This window comes from Formica exsecta, unplaced genomic scaffold (assembly GCF_003651465.1).
Source record: "Formica exsecta isolate Colony F162 unplaced genomic scaffold, ASM365146v1 scaffold149, whole genome shotgun sequence".
NCBI lineage: Eukaryota > Metazoa > Arthropoda > Insecta > Hymenoptera > Formicidae > Formica > Formica exsecta.
In genome coordinates, this window is record NW_021848818.1 from 1,962,359 (window position 1) to 1,980,999 (window position 18,641).

General features: G+C 32.3%; 1 protein-coding gene across 1 annotated transcript in view; it reads left to right on the top strand.

Moving 5' to 3' along the window:
- Positions 1–18,641, top strand: part of LOC115246347 (dystrophin-like) — a 467,223-nt gene that overhangs the window by 109,959 nt on the left and 338,623 nt on the right. The window contains exons 36-37 of the mRNA XM_029825095.1: positions 879–977; positions 17,813–17,918. Of these exons, the coding sequence (XP_029680955.1) occupies positions 879–977; positions 17,813–17,918 (205 nt within the window). The remainder of the gene's footprint in view (positions 1–878; positions 978–17,812; positions 17,919–18,641) is intronic.

Consider the following 18,641-nt stretch of genomic DNA (forward strand, 5'->3'; position numbering starts at 1 on the left):
AATTACGCAACTCGCCTTGATATTTAATTAAACGCACCAATAGAGCCATTTACAAGAAAAAACTGTCCATCGCAATGATTGTTGGAAAATGTAAATTTATAATACAATTGAGTGCTTACTCACGCTGTATAATAGTGGACCCAATCCATTTACAATAATTACATTGCGAACTTTTTTTTTGTGAATTGAGTATTATTTTCTTTGAAAATTACTTTATACGGTTAATTATTTGACAGTTATTATTTAACGTGTCGCTTTTCATAAAAATAAAACTTTTCGATCAAGAATCTAAGTTGCAAATATATCACGGAATACGTTTTCGAAATTTGATTGAAATTTTATAAAATGTCCGGTATATTCGATGTTCGCTTATTCTTACTTAATGGATATTGTGGTACGACGTAAATCGAAGTCGGCCACTTACGAACGGACACTCCCTACTAATTTCCGGCAGCAAATATCCTGATTCCGGTCTTGCGTCCTCCCCTTTTCGCTAGCCAACGGCTCTTTTCCATCTCATTTGAACCACTTTCGGATGATAGAGACATTTCCCGCCGATTCACACTTTTCCAAGAGACACGAGTTAATTGCTACGGCTAATTTCTTAATCCATCATAATAAGAGTTATCGATTTATAAACTGATTAATAATCGAAGATATGTAGTTAATTCAAAGTCACGTTTTTGTTTTGGAAATGATTATATTTTTGTTTAATATTATCTCTATTTTTTTTTTTTTTTTTTTTTCGATGGTTCCCGGGTTTATTTTAAAGATTATTTTTTTTAATTACACAGATTTTCTAATATAAAAAGGATTTAGAAAATATTAATTACCGCTTATATCATATTATTATAGTTTTTTGCTCGCTTATGTTACAGATACGTGACTGGCTTACGGTCGAAGAAGGGATGTTGCGACAACAATCCGTAGTCGTCGGCGATGTCGACGAAATCATGCATCTTCTTGATAAACAAAAGGTGAGTCAATCATCAAAAATTATTGTTTGTATCCAACAAATTGTTTTTTGAATAAATATCGCGGTTGTATCGTTAATATATTTTTTTAAATAAAAGTAATCGTTTAACGCACTATATGTGCACTTGCAAATTACGAACAAATTAATAATTAATTCAAAATAATATTTATATATCAATACTCTGGATACAATTTGTAATGATGTATTATTAAGCGAGATCCTCCAAAAGGATAACAGGAAAATTATTTATTTGTTTATATTCGAAAGTTACTAGATGCGTATACATGATAATTTTGAGTTACCTAGTATATCGCGATGTCGCGTTGCTTTTATTAGTCGCATGTGCCTTTATTAGACTGCCTTAGTAAAGATTCTAAACGCGAACGAACGATTGCTGAGACCTTGTCGTGCCTTTGAAGTTTATCGTAATTTGTCGAGCCAAGCTGCAATGCTTCCGAGCTACCTCATTCGTGCTTGCGTGGCATTATTGGAAAGCTCGCCGGCCGTTTTTTTTGTTTTTTTTTCCCCTTTATCTTTGTTTCAACAACAACGATTTTGCCGTCGAAAGCGACGGTCACGAAATTAAATTGTGGGTGTTTTTACGTACTGTTCTCCTGCTCTTACTTTATTACTTAAGTAACTTGCAATTTGTTTTAAGAATTTCATTTTGCGATAATTATCAGTTACCGATCCTTTATTTATTGAAATTTATATATGTATATATCATTATGGTTTTTTGTCGTCATATTGTATCTTGTGCGGTAAAAGCGGCAGAGAGCTAAAAGCTCCAGCGTCGGTAACCTGGCAAACTGTCATTGCCATGCAGTCGATATTTCAACCCCCAGGGTTTGACTCAAGTGCTCGCTGCAGGGGTAAATGCTTATCGCCCGTCTTTCTCACAAAGTCAGTCTAGCGTAATACCTTGAGTGGAAAAGTTATCAGCGAATGATGATGGAAAAGGGAAGGTTCTTTGACCGCGAGTGAGATCTACGACGAGTTTCCAAGGCACGAAGGTAGGGGTGTTTAGGTGATTGACCGGGAAAGCCCTGACATTGGCATTGGCATTAAGGGTTCCGACGAACATTGCCACGCCTTCCTTTGTGCGTCGACGTCGCAGTGTCGTGTTGCGCGCGTTATTCCGCCATAGCCGTTAATTGCATTGGACTTAATGGATCGATATCCAGAATTGCGAGCGACACGAAATCTCATTTTATAAACAAAAAAGTTAGAAGAAAATTTATTTTACCGAAATGTATGATATATTGTATTTTTTCTTAAATTAGAATTTGTAGATGCTATAATATTTTATAAATCTTTTTTATGATTATTATTTCGTTATGCAATTTGAATATCGAGTAAAATCGTTATATAAGAAATAATAAAACAATATAACGTAATCCTATTTTATTGAATCGACATTTTATGTTATTTTTAAATATAATACGAAGTTAACGGATATTAGATTTAGTAAAATATTGACATTTCTTTCTTTTTTAATGTTATTTTTTATTTATTTTGCATTTCTTTCGAGATTAAATACGAAGTCGTTAAATATTACATCGTATCATACATGGGACTTTTTAAATTTATTACAAACTCGCAATCGCAATAATAAACTTCTTATGACATGACTTTTTTTTCTTATTTTATTATATATAGCTTTTTGTATTCGCTGATTATAAAACTCTATAAATCTAACGTTCAAATAGACTATAAAAACGCTACGACATGCGATACACCTCTATTGTGGATTTCTGCCATAAAAACTTGCGCGCTATCGAGACCTTTTTACATTCTCGAATATACATATCTGGCTTTTCTTCCCCATCATATTCTCATAGCAGCATTCTCCCATGAAAAAGTTTATCCCGGAAATAATACGAACGTTTACCGTAAATTTCCTCGAGCCAAGACACAGAGAGTACATTATCGTACCCTCCTTTATTCCTCTTGCCTTTCTGCATTAAGTCCCGGAAGCTTGCACAATGTCAACTTCGAGAAACTGGCATTTTCCGAGTCGCATTCTTTCGCGTATGGGCGCGAGAGTTTCAATTTCAAACTCCCATTTTAATACTCTACCACTTTTAAAACCGCTCCAAATATTTCCGCTCCATTTATCTCGAAGCGCAATCGTAATTTTGATTAACGTTAATTATATTTCTTTCTTCATTCTTTTATTATACAATTTAATTCTACGATCCATTATAATACACATACACACACATATCTTTTTTTTTAAGGACACATGAATGTAAATGAGAGAGAGAGAGAGAGAGAGAGTTGTATGTATTCGACAATGTGCGACTAAGATATTTATACGAAGTCATGCTAACATTTCGCTTTAAATCACATTATAATTATAGTAGTCTCGTAATTGTCACAGTAGATTTTGTCTCTCTATCTCACGAGCTTACTTAAGCTTGTTCCACTGTTAACATTACACAAGTCATTGTGTCGTCACCTGCCATGTAACAGGATTCGCCCGACAAAGCCCAATTACGAGATCCGAGCTATATGTTGGCGTGAAATGTGCTTTCAGTCGCTCGAGAAGCATTCTCGTTTTAAACGACGAAGCTTTTTATAAAGTGGGATAACACTAACAAGAACGGGGGACAATAACGAAACGTGACACATACATATGTATGCGTTATAAATATTAATTTTTTTTATGGAACGTCGTGGATTTTCAACAATAACAACTTCTACTATATTTTTATTATGTAGAAATTACTTGACATTTCTCAATTTAAATATTCCGCGAAATAAATAGCAACAAAATATAGACTAGTATCTTTTTTCTTTTACTAACACTAAAAATAAATTGTTAATGTCTAATCGCGAAATTTTTATTTGTCCTACAGACTATTTCAAATAAATGAAATAAATTTTGAATAATTCTATCCAAAATAAATACTGCATTTAAATCATCAATACTATTATCAATATATATAATATTACTTTTTATAAAAATAATTTTTTATATTTTTGTGATTTCTTAAAATGATTATTTGGTCAAGAGCTATAATATATGTTCGCTTATAAGCTGTTATTAATAATTTGCTTTATCATTTATATTTCTTGAAAAGAATCTTATGTAATGTATGAAAAAAAAAAACTCGTAATCATTACAATGACAACGATGTCTTCGATCTGTCGATATTGCTCGTAAGCTATTCTTTCACTGATTTTTCTACACCGTGTATGATCTTGTTGTACGCGTTGTCGTACAAGCTATACAAGTTTCTTCGTCTTTCGGAAGATGTCCTTTACACTGGTTACAATAAACGTCCGCTCTATTATTTCTTTCGTTTCCTTTGTCCGGCTTTGTTGCCGATGTCTGATAACTCCGGTGCGCCATCTCATCGCGGGCTCTTCCCATCGGGATTCACAGGATTTCAAAATTGCACTCCTTATACCGCGATGTGAAGGACTAATGCCAGGAAGCTGCGCGCGCGCGCACGTCTGTAGTTGTGAAGAACCTTCCACAATCTCGCAATTTCCCGGTTATGCCAGTATCTGGTGAATAGCCGTCCTCATTCCATACGCGCGTGCGAGCTTACAGCTTGTACATACAGTTATACGCATTAGCTGCGTATGAAGTGTCGTAGATTATTCACGCGAAAATTGAAATTTCGCCGTTTTCTCGTTTGTTCTATTGGTGTATGTACATATTATTCTTAGGTGAAATCTCTCGATCCATTTCTATGTGATTTCGCGGTCAAGCATCATCAGTGATGACATTATTGGATTCAGATAAAACGATGAAACCAATTAACGGAGAATTGCTTTCTTTTCTATTAATTTTATAAGCGCTTTAATTATCTGAGATATGATTTGACTTTTATAGGAAAGAATATGACATTATATTGTCATTGTAACATTTGTAAAATCGTAGATTGTATTATTATTATTAAAATGGAAGATTAATATTCTATAGATAATCCGTGTAATTCATTTTCTGTGAATAATTCTGTTTTCTTCTAATATTTTTCAGATTTAATAATAAATGTTACAATTTTTTATATCAAAAATTTACTGAAAATTATTATAAATGTTTTTAGATTTTTTCTTGTTTTTATATACTTGAGAAAGAAATTTTGAAATTTTGATTTACTTATTTCTTTTATTTCGTGGAATTTTGTACTTTAGCTAAAAGTATGAAGAAGTATAATATTTAATTAAACCGAGTTTTGACGAAGTTTGTTTCCGCTCCGCTAGATACTATAATTATTTCCGTAATTTATATCGTTAGACTTTCATAACCGACTTATTCCTTTAGTGATGTCGAACTTCAGTGTAACAACTTTCTTGCGAAAGTTAGTTGTTGCAAATTAATGTTATATTCAATTAATTCTTTTTTCTAAGTACAATGCAGCTCTTTATTATTGAGAAAAATTATTTTCTGTTATAATCTTATATAATATGAAAAGATTGAGTACAACATTGTAATTTAAAAGTGTATCTGTGAAAATCTTTTGAAAAGAATTTTTAATTGAGAAAATATTAACAAAGATACAAAAATTACACACATATAATATATAATACATATTGCTTTTGCACATATTTTTTTCTTTACGAAACACCGTGCAAAAAGAGCATGTTTGCATGTATATTACAGTTACGAAGTTTCTGCTGTAAAGTACGTGGCATCATGTATACTGGGATATTTAATTACTGCATTTTTCTCTGCGAAAATTCTTTCAATTAATGCCATGGAATTGCAGACTTTTTATAGCAGACATTTTGAGTCGCATAGAAAGTTCATAGTGCGCGATGAGAATATATAGGCAGAGTTACGTAAAATAGACCGAGCTTGTTAAAAAGGATATCGTAAAGAAAAGTCGACCAACATTTCATTTGCGTAATAGCAGGTAATTTTAATAAAATTTTTTAATTATATGTTTGTGTTGTTATTTGCTTTTAGCAAAGCTGTTTTTTCATGTGTTGTTTTGATTCTTTCATGTGATTTATAATCTTTTCATGATTAAAATTGTATTAATTTTATATTCTATTAATATATTAAAAAATCTGAATTTTTTAATTTAAAATTTTATATTTGTGTGTGTATCAGATATAGAAGCAATGTTGAATTTTTGATACACACGCATATTACACAGTTACACTAAATATATAATAAAATAGATAGCAGCTATAAAATAAATAAACGATTTGATTATATAATGTTTAGTAATATAATGATATGTAAATATAGTAATATATACTCATTTCAATTATATTTAAGTTGTTATAGTTATTTTAATTGTTTTTGATGGTAAAAAACGTTCGCGAAGCATTATTTAGTTTTCACTTTAGATAATGGCCTTAAAAACATTTTGCAAAATTTTAAGTTGCTCACGTGACACTTACTATTACGATATTTTTGTAAAGTATCTGGATAGTTTTTACATGATACATATCACATATATTACCTACAAACACATATATTTATTTATATTTCGGAGAATAATTCACGTTTGTTTCATTTGTTGATCATTTTTATCCTATTCTTTTTACGTGTCAAGCGATTTTGATTTTTTTGCTGTCTTGTCACAATGCGATTTGATACTTTATGATTTAGAGAGGAAGAAAGGCTTGCAGTTGCTTTTATGCCACTCGTGCAGTCAGTCGTCGCGCACTTCGGTTAATGGCACAAATGCGTTTGTGACGTAAACCGTATATCTTCATATACGTCCAGGTTACTTTCGTGTTACATTCGTATCGTGGATCCGTGTGTTTTTACTAAAAAAGCGACATATTTCTAAAGAAGTGGTATATGTTGCGAGATACTTGATATTTGCTTCTTTTGAACATATGCAATTTTTTCTCTCCGTGTAAAAAATATCTACATGTAGATCTATTTATTTTTTGCGCAAAACACAACATTTTCTCTCAGATTATAAGATTAAAAATATAACGATTGGAATAATTAAATCACTTTAATCATAAAGAGATTAGAGTTAATTTATCAACGTAATATTTTATTGTTATCTATATGCTGCTTTTATCATATTAAATACAATTTGCAGTGAGGTGAGTGCTTGTTTGACGCATAAAAGTAATTAGAATTTTAGAACATTTAATATTTATATTATATGTGTGGGAACGTTGTTGTTTCATTGATAATATAGTTCAAGTATATTTGATAAAATTTTATGCGCTATTGATTACAAAATTTCTCATGTGTTTTTGCTTTCTCTGCATGCTTATTATTTTTCCCATTTCACCTCCGTTACTACCTCTTGCATCTTTCATTCGTATGTCCGTAGGCGAAGAAAAATGCAATCATGAAACTCGGCGACGCGATGCAGCCGGGGGAAATATGTTCGCGGTTGATAAGCATTTCTGCGCGAGTTTTTCTCGCGAGATTTTCAATTGTTTTAGACAAACCTATTTGCATGAGAATACTTGACTATCGTTCGAAGTTATATACATACGGGGCGATCTCTGAATGATTTATTTATTTAAATTTAAGCTTGATTTCCTATAAATGCTACATATATAATAATATTTTAGAAACAGTTCGAGATTTTTGAAAGCAAAATACAATATAAAAAACTGATAATTTCAACGCGTTATATTAACGCAGTATTAAACATGACAAAAATAAGCATATCTATATCATATCTTAAGATTTTACAACATTCCATGTTTTAGATGCAATAAAAGAAAGTTATTAAAATATATATAAATACATAGAGTAATATTAATATCGCACAATTTCTTGTTAAAAAATGCGTTGTAAAAATTTTCTGAATAAAATATTCATATGGCGATATAATAGCAGAATAATTACTTAGGATTTAATGACTAAATTTATCATAATAAAGTGGCATTTAAATTTTATATGGTAATGTGTTTTCAATAGAATCACATTGGGGTGGTTACACAAGAGATCTTTTTACGCCTTTGCAATTATAACACGGTGGGGTGTTTTGCGTATGCGCAATACGCATCTCTTCTTTGTCGATTCCTGTTCCATTGGATTTAGTGTAATAGAAGTGACGGGTTGAAACACACGTTTTGTATTAAAAGTTTAATTTTAAAACTATCTCTACATCGTATTACAATTTTGTTTAGAAACATTGTGATTGACATATAATTTATCTTGTCTATTATACTACGAAATCAAATAAAAATTAGATAATCAATGCGACTAAGTTGATTTATCGAAGTACACAGCATTGGCTCTATTTTTAAACGTGCAAGCTTGATATTTTCCGATGAATACTTTAAGTTTATTAAAGCACACGCTTATCTTATATCTTGTGAAATTTATTATTACAATCGATTAACAATCAATTATTTGAACTTCGAGATTTTTGACATAGCATTAATTTCTCATTTTTTGATCAAGCGAGAAGAAGTGAGAGAATTGGTATAGATTCCTTATAATCGCGATGGATGAATTCATGTTTGCTTCAAATTTCATACAAAGCTCGCAGCATTCGCTAAGCAGCGCCCTTCGCTATACGAATTTTGCACCCTATGGGCTCCATATATATCCCGTAGGATGGAGGATAGATATATATATATATATATATATATCGTTCCCTGGCTACCAAGGGTACCCATGAAGCAGCGTCAGATGCTGAATTCAGTTCGACGACGCGCTTCCATCGAAGTACACGCGTTCGAAAATCATGTAGCAGCGCGGCGTCGGGATTAGTTATTAATTATTGTTAATACTATCATCGATCGATCGCACGTAAACATGTTTCTCGCTACGCTTTCGGTTACACTTTTTATATAACTGTCGTGGACAGTTTAACGATTTTCAGTGTTAACAGCAGCTCTCCACGCACGATGTGTTTGCGCATATGGTTATTCAGCCGGTATACAGTGGATTACAAATATTTGCCTTGTTAACGAATGGGAAGCTGATTATCCGAAAATTTGAAATTTCGTACTTATAGGTCTTTGCGAGATATCATTGTTGGAATTATGCATCACGATCGATTTTGCTAAATTTAATGAGTATCGAGCGATAATTTTTTGTGACTGCCATCTGTCAACAGGATAGGTCAGCAAGGGCATTTTGTGATAAATTGAATAAATTATATATACAAAATTAGATATCTTTTCTCGAAAATTGATTTACACTTATCATTTCACGTTTACTTAATACAAAATTTGCTTATAAATTTATCATATTTGCTCTTGAAAGAAATTTGCGGTTTACGATATAAATGTCCCGAGTAATTATTTACATAATGATTTAAAATCCAATTCTTTGTTATCTTGCTCACACGATTTGTATTTAATTGATTGCACTTTTTGTCGATATTGAAGATCTGTTATCGCGCGTGGAATCGATAATGTAATTTTGACGAAAAGGGCCTAATGAAAATTAGAGATGCAGCCGGCGAAATACCGAATGAAACGAAAATCGATACAGCATACCCGGCTTCCTCTCTATCTCTGTCTCACGTCTCCTTCCTCTCTCCTTGTCGCGGGGAAAATGCGGCGTCACTGAACGAATATCGTATAGTAAAACGAGAAACACTATGCTGGTTTGAACTTGTCTCTGCTCGAATTATACACGGTTGATATAAATTAAAACATTTTAGTAGAACTGTGAATTGTGTTTTAGCAAAATACACTTTCGTAACTTTCAACAATTTGGTTTAATAAACCGATTAGGACATAGTATATTATCAAATTGTAGACCAATCGTACAATATACAATATAATAGCACGTGTAGAAAATTTTAGAACTCTGTCCAATTTTATCTTTTTTTATAAATACTATTTCAAATGTAGCTTATATTAAATTTTTTTTTTAAAGAGCAATTTCTTGTGTTATTGCTCAATATATTAAAGTATGTACTCTATTTTATAAATGAAACATTAGTTGCCGAAGTATGGGATGTATCATAAAATAAGATTAACGAATGAATCACAAAGAAAGCTGAAAACGGAACTTATGAGAAGTAAAATGTATTCTAGCAAGTTCTTTTTTTTTGCGTTATCAATATTATGTCCATTATAATAATTGACATAATATTTGACGTAATTTTTATAATTATATTTTCTTTTCGAATGGAATTCTTCTATCAAATAATAGACATTAGACAAGATATATACCGCGATATCAAATATACATATATTGAATAAATTACAGTAATAAGGAGCGATAACTGTTATCATTCCGAAAAAGTCGGCGATGAAAATTAAATATTTACTATGCTCGTACGTAAACGGCATAAAAATTTTACGGTGATACTACAAATATTTTTTGCACATATCTTTTACTCTTCGCTAACATCGGCCAGTTTTTCGCACTTTTCGTAAACTACCTGGAATCGGCGATGTCCGAATTCAGGTCCATTTCCGAAAGCGTTTTCATTGTGATGAAATTGAATTTTTTATGCGCTCTAACGCGCTGTCTCAGATGTCTCGGAGTTTTGACGTTGCGGGTGGCCACTGTGTTCGCATTACGTGTCACATCAACGATTTGAACTATACAGGCCGATGCGAGCCGACAGTCTGACAGGCAATGGTTTAACATTTTGTCTTTCCTGATATGTTCTTTTCGTTTGGCCAAAAGTAATGTATTTTTTATTAGTGCGCGTATATATTGTTATTTCTTTTCTTTTAAATTCCCATTCGTTTTCCGTAGTTTATTACGTAAGAAACTGAAGGGAAATGCGTTATTTGCATTCATAGAGAATTGTTTGAGAGATATATAATCGATCAACACATTAAATTTATTGGTTGTATACATATGATATTCTATAAAAGAGAGAATGTTTCTCTTAGAGAATTTAATTTCTAAGCTTCCTCGCTTTTAATGTTATTAAAAATTGATTCTTCGTGTCGATCGATACGGTACACATATATGGGAACTACATATATGCAAGATGACGAACCGTGTAGTTTTCACTTTATTTTCACATTGCACGATGCGTAAATGATTACGATAACATATTGACGGATTATACGGGAAATTTATTTTACGGCATGCAGAGGAAAGAGTAGAAAATACCAGTGTAACCTAGCCGTGAAAATAATGGAAGTTTGCGCGAGACATCAATGCAACAGTGCGCTCGGTTATTGAAAAACATATCTAGACCAGGTTATATATGTACAAGTTGTCCTTAAAAACGCGTTGTTTATTATGAAACCTAGCGAGTAAATATGACATTTTCAACGTTGAAACGCCAGAGTTTCAACGGGAATTTTAAAATTGTGAAAATGTTCGCATTTACTTCCTACTGCTATCGTTTTAATCCGACGCATTGTTCGACAAAATCATATACGATCGAGAAACGCTCTCAATCGTTTGGTCGAAAAAGCTCAGGGGACCACGGAAAAATTTTATGTCGCATAAACATATATAGCCGTTTCGTTAATCCAGGCTGCATGCGAGCTTTTTTACACGATAGCTGCTCCGACGTGACGGCAGCGGCAGAGTCAAAGTGCGCGCGTGATTGGCAGAACTATCCCTGATGTGCTTTGTTCGATACGGCTAGATACACGAGCGTAAAGTGATCGTGTCCGGCAAAAGACAAAAAAGAAGCTATCAAAAGCTATCGTGCGCGACGCAAAGTGTGAGGGAGACCCTGTGCGATGGATCGGAAGGAGTCTCAGCCCGGTACATCGGCTGCCTCGTCTATGTATACCGGCACCCTGCAGCTTCGCTTTAACGTAAGTGAATAAAAAGGAGCAAAGCGAATAGAGAGAGAGAGAGAGAGAGAGAGAGAGAGAGAGAGAGAGGGGAAGAGGTAAATAGAAAAAGAATGGAAGAGATAGAACTCTTTGAAACTGGCGAGAAGCTTTGCGCGGGCAACATTCGCCGGGAACATACTCTCAATATCTGAAATTGACCACATTTCTACCGCACTCGATGCGGAACTTTCGCGTCTCCTTTGGATTTTTTCCCGTGTTTCATGTCAGGATAAAAATATATAAAGAAAAAAAACAAATTTGTGTATCGCGATGCGGTTTAATCTCTTACATTTGGAAATACAAATCGCATTGTTATGTAATTACGATACAAGAACTGACGACGATTGTAATTGCAATATCCTCCTCTTTTCGATTTGTCGTTTATTGTTTACAAATTAAATTTGTTTATAATATTTTATAATTTTTATAATAATATTTTTTATAAGAAATAAAGAGAGAAAATTTGAATAGGTTTTTTTAAATTGCATATGAAATTATATATTTTTATATAAATTGCTGGCATGTTGCGTTAATCGTGTTTAGTAACTATATCCTGATTGTCACCTTTGAAAAAGAAATGTTGCGCAAAAGATGTCATTATCGCTGGAAGAATGGTTAGAGGAAAAAAGTGCGTCGCCTTTGCCATCGATACACTCGAGAAATATTTAGAGCGCTCATGTTGTTCAATAATTTTGTATTCCTTCGCTTTGTTCACGACAACACAATAATAGTGTCGTTTGAGGCACGTTCGAATTTTCCTTATCGCCACGTCGCGTCGAGACGCTTACACTTCGAGCTAGAGAAAACGCAATTTACAATGTTCGTGGAAATATTTCATACTAAAACCACGACGATGGTAATATTGAGGATAAACATGCGAAGAGAACGAAGGTGCAGTGAAATTTTTCGTTGGTCGCTTGTAAGTCAGCTCGGCGAGATATCCTCTGTTGTGCAACCATTTCTCTTTTCCCGTCTTCTTCATCTTCTTTTTTTTTTGTTAGCGTATTTTTATTTTCTTCAGAAAAGCAACCGTTTCTGCCACGACGTTGTCCGATATCTTGCCTCTTCCTTGTTTGCGTTATATAACGCGACTCGACCTTTTTGCGTTCGCGTTCTGGTTTTTACAGTCGCTATTTTCTAGTTCTCGAAGTATCAGAACAGATCTTGCTTTTTCGTGCCTTGGGAAATCGTGGAAGATATTGATGGAAAGATATAATTGAAGATTATGTCATGATTTCGTATCACGCTATAAAAATGATATAGATTTAATTAAACAAATAGGGAATACTATAAGAAATTGGGTGACGTTGAACTTTTATATTTTTGACGTCGTATCAAATAATGTACGAGCTGATCGAGAAAGTTGTGCATCTTACTGCGGTCGCCACGCTCAACTCTGAGTAATGAATGACATTACCGTGTAAGATCCATCGCGTCGCTTATGAGGGAATATTTCATAGTTGGAAAAGTTATTCCTGTGCAACTACCACACTCTAACCGGCCGTACATCCTCAGGTCGAAAGATGAGACATTTACCATAAATCATACGACAAGTTCTTATTATCTTTGCAAATATTTTTTAATTGATCTATATAAATGGATGTTTCATGTATGTTTTCTTCCATGAAAATATTTTAATGTAAGAAAAGGGAGATTGTAATTTTCATTAAACCGCCTTATTAAATTTGTGTCGTTTATGCACACTGTTTACGTTATACTTTATATAAATTTTATTACGGACTTGTTGCCGGCGATATCATTCTCTCTCGTAATACGAATAATAAACATAATTTTCTCGGGATATTTATCTAGTCGCTATGAGCGTTTCGGAGATACGTTTACGAATGTTGTCGGAACGTCGGGGCGCCAAGTTTTACGTCGAACTTTCTACTTACTTGCCGGTAAATTGCTTTTCCGCGGCAACATTTCGAAGGATTGCGCTAAATGGGACGTCAAAAGTTTTGTTCGTGTCCAATTTTCTTCGACGAACTGTTTACTCGTGGTCTGATCGTGAACGGAACTTATCCCTTCTGGGAACATGCGCCTCTTACTCGTACGTGTAGCGTATATTTATGCGAGGCATTTAGCGTGCCATTATTCTCTTGAGCTTGGAACTTTAATAGGGGCACTGATTTTCAAAGATATTTTGTTATACACGCAATGTGGCAAGAATGGAATATCAATTATGATATATATGTAATAGTACAAGAATAAAAGAGATTGTAACATAAAATATTGTAACGTTATTTGAAAGCAATAAAAAAGATATTTATTACTGTCTTAAATAAAATATTTTTATATATTATATCAGCAATTATATAATATAATAAAAATGCAAATAAGAATAATATCATAAAAAAACAATTAGAGATTAAATGCCAAAAAGTTTAATATTTTAACGTATCATTGAATTAATATGTGCATTTCCCTTCGATATTGTTGCTTTTCTTATTACTTTCATTTCATTATGTATCTCTTGTATTTTTTTACAACGTTAATTCTTCTCCATTACGTAAATTTTCCATTACATTTTTTGCACATCGACGGACTTCAATGGGCTCAAACGAGTTATGCCGTGGATATTATTGTTTAATTAAAGCTTTATTACGCCTCGAGAAATATATAGCGCTTGCATTTTATAGTCGTTCAAAATGTTTTTGGTGTGTTAAATCAACCTTGAATTTTACACTTTGCAACATTACGCGAGAGTTATATTCACATATCACGCTTCATTTCGTAAATCGTATTCGAGTTGTTGAATCTATATCCCGTTGACGTTATTCACGGACTTTCTGGCAGATTATATCGGAGCCATTTCGCGAAGATTAAAACTTAATTGCCAGTGTATGAAGTTTAACGTGCCCGATGGGAGATGAAGGAAAGTGTCGTTAAGAGGAAATTAGCCGAGTTATCTTGTAACGCAGTTTAATTTGGTTTTAGTTAATATAGGAGTAAATTCATTTGACGGTGTATCAAGCAAATTATTTTGTACGAATATTATAATCAAAATGTGCTTCTCATGATATATATATTTAATTGTTTTTAATGATATTAACTTTATTAGTTAAAAAAGTTAGTTAAAAAAATCTACGATATTGCATATAATATATATCCATCAGTAATCTTGTGGTATATCCCTCTTTTTTCTTATAATAAAATAAATACATGCATTATAATTTATTTGTATTAACAACAGAGCAACGCTTGTCTATTACATGCAGCTTTAATATTGGTCTTCTATCGAAAGTGTGCATATATATTAATGTATGGATATGAAAATCAACAGTTTATACTATCAAGAAGTATGGTATGGCATGATCAATTTATAGTATTTAATGCACTGTGAGATTATCATATTGTGACACACACACATTATGATTCAATATAATGACGATATTAATTTAGTGATTTTAAATTGGTAAAATTTTACAAATAAGGTGGTGTTTTGAAATTGATGTGAATTTATGAGTCGTTTTTTGTATTAAGAAAAAATGCGGAAATTTTCACACACACATAGCTACTTTTTTAATTTTATTCTTCAACGTAAACGATAAAGTTCTTTAACGATAATGGTTGGGACACCTGATATCCGATGAAATTCCCGCGGCTCCTGTTTCATCGAATTCAATCCTACGGGATTTCCATTGGTTACTACTGGAGAATCGAAATGTGTCAGGCCATTGGCTCCTGCTATTTGAATGGATCGGAGTGAAGTGCTCGGTTAACGTGTCCTATCTATGCTATACGGTCACTCCTCAATTTGATTGACATTCTCTTTTGTTCTCTTGGCTGTAGAAAGTATATAAGTACGAAGAAAAGGATAAGAATAAGTAAGGCAGAAGTATAGTGAAAAAAATGGAAGCTAAAAATTCTCTATTTTCGATTATCATTCATTATTATATAAAATGATATCTCTTGTTTAAAAATTTATTTCACCTGTTTTATGCTTATAAATAATAATTCGCGCAATTAATAATTTACAATAATAATTTAAATGATCTTAAAAAAACACAATGAGCTTGTAATTCTCCAAGTTTTCTGATATTTTTCTGACGAAGATGTAGCAAAACTTTGCATGTATCATAGATTCTATTAACGTGAGCGGAACTTTTTGTGAAGCGAGTGTATATTCAGCTTTCTGAGCGGCTGGTGACACGGAAGTAACGCGCGATCGATTATGTCAGAGGGATGTAAATAACTCCACTTTACATAGGAAGCGGAAGTAAAAGTACCGCTAAGTGGATTAACGATTCCCTTTAATATATCATAGAATATTAATTCGACGTTTGAATTTAAATAAAATTGCCATAATTATGATAATTATTATTATCGTTATTTAATATCTTTTGTCTGATAATTGCATTTATTGAAAAGACAAATCAAGTGCTTCTCAAAATAAAAAAGCAAATAATAATCTTTACATTTTGCTGATAGATGGATTTCATTTGCATATCGAAGAGAGAAGATGCGTATGTATTGTATAATGCTAAGCTAAGGTGTGCGACTATATAATACCAGCAGACAAGTTAATCTGGCAGTTTTCCGGCTAATTTGTGTATTTAGCGGCTATATATATTCTATACGATGGTTTCGAGAAGATCCCCGGAGTCTAGCGAAATTGAATGAAGTTGCTAGCAATAAGGTAAAATCTTCTGGGACTCTTCTGTACTCGATACATCAATTATCGATCAAAGATACGTTCAGTAATTTTACGAACGAAGGAATTGGTTATTGGATACATAGAAGCAGAAGTTATATATATATATGTGGCGTTAATATCTTTCGAAATTCTCTGGTCGTTGAAATTAGTTCATCGAGTTCTTTTTTCTTGGCAGCGACATTTGATATTGGAAAAGTGTAACTAAGATCGAATGTAATAAACATTTTATGCTTGGTGGACATTGCGAAAATAAATTCGATCAGCAATCAAGTGTAAGAATCGGATTAGGACTTCGAGCACTTGTATGAGAAGGCATTCGGTACCCTTTTATCTAGAACAATGCGGATTAGTAAGACTTAACATAATTATTGTTATCGTATAATTTTCTTGTGGAATTGATAGTTTCATAAAAATGTTCTTGCCTCGACATTATTATGTTTCATTATGTTTAAAAAAGCTCTGAAGTTTATAGAAAAATTTTAAGAATCTAAATTTATAATTTGCAGTAATTTATGAATTTTACGATTATTTTGTTTCTTTTCTATCATGTTACGAAATTAATAATTTTCACAATTTTGCTTCCAAGTTTCTCTTTAATGTGCATCTAAGACAAGATTGCATGTTAATTAACTCACACACATTAGAAGCTGATATGGTGATCTATATATCTGTCTTGATGAAAGGTCATGTAATGGTTGCTACAACGAACCGCGGAAATAGAGCTCAGTATCTCGAAAGCTTACTAGCGATCGATAGGTTCGTGCGGTAAAAGGCAGCTATAACAGCAGGGTAAAAACAGGTGATCGACCTGAATATTTCGTGGAATATTACATAAAAATATTAATGTTCTCTAAGAGTTTGGGTTTTCGATTTTGGGTTTCGCGATCATGCAATAGAAAGGAATTGATTTTTTTGTAGAATTTTTATTTATATAGCCGTTTATACGAATATAAAATTGTTGCAGAATACTCTTAAAATATTTTTTTCAAGAAAAATGTGTTTGAAGTGGAAAAAATTGTAAAAGCTTTTAATCTGATTAAAATTTTTGCTTTTGTTAGTTAATATTTTTACAGTCATATTTTTATTTTGTGCCAACATTTTACATTTATTATTTAAAAGTATTACGTATTGGCGCACATGCATATCACATATAACATACAATTAATTAATTAAACCTCGTGATGGTAATCAACGTATCGTGAAGCAGAAAATTGAGTCGATTTACAGTAAGTACGAAGTTGAAGTGGAAATCGCCTAAACACTCGATGTTTTAGAAGCTTGTATGTGCTTTCAGTTGAACTTTTAGACAAAGAATGTGTCGCGCAGTCTGACTTCTAGTCATTAGGTTGCAATTTGCAGCAGTTTGAACGTCGCATCGATTATAGGCTATGCGCTGCGTCACTGTTGCATGCGATGGGAACCACGGTTTCGCGTTAGTTGCTATATATCTTATGGCAAGGGTTATTAACCTCGTAATAATGTCCACGTCATTTTGATTTATGTTGCAGAACGTCTTGCGGGAGCTGGAGCAGAAGAAACCGCAATTGGACGAGCTGGTTCACACGGCCGAGAACTTGCGCGCCGACACGAATCGACAACAGTTACACGGCAAAGGTAAGTTTTTTTCTGTATATCACGATTGTGTATTTTCGAGATCCGTTTAACAATCTTAACGATACGTAAAGCCGGTATCTCGCCTGATTGCGGCAGCACAATTTTATTTTAACCTTTTTTTTTTTAGATGTGGGTATTCTTCGATAATTGATCATTATATATATACGTATATATAATATTAACATACTTCAATTTTATAACAGAATTGTATAACTGCTTCGTAATGCCACACAGATTTGAGAAATTTGGACTAAACATTTTTTTTTTACATAGAGAGTTTTTTTTACGCTATCTTTAAAAACGCTCAAAATTGTCTCTATGTAATTTGCGTAGTTTTATTATAGAAACTATAGATTGCAAATTGTCAACAATTGAATGAGTTGCTTTTTGAAACAAATTTACAGTAGATTTTCATCTTCCATTAATTAAGCATGCTTGTTATATGAAAAAATAAATTAAAATATATACATATATATATATATATATATATATATATATATATATAATTATATATATATATATATATATATATATATATATATATATATATATATATATATATATATATATATATATATATATATATATATATATATATATATATATATATATATATATATATATATATATATATATATATATATATATATATATATATATATATATATATATATATATATATATATATATATATATATATATATATATATATATATATATATA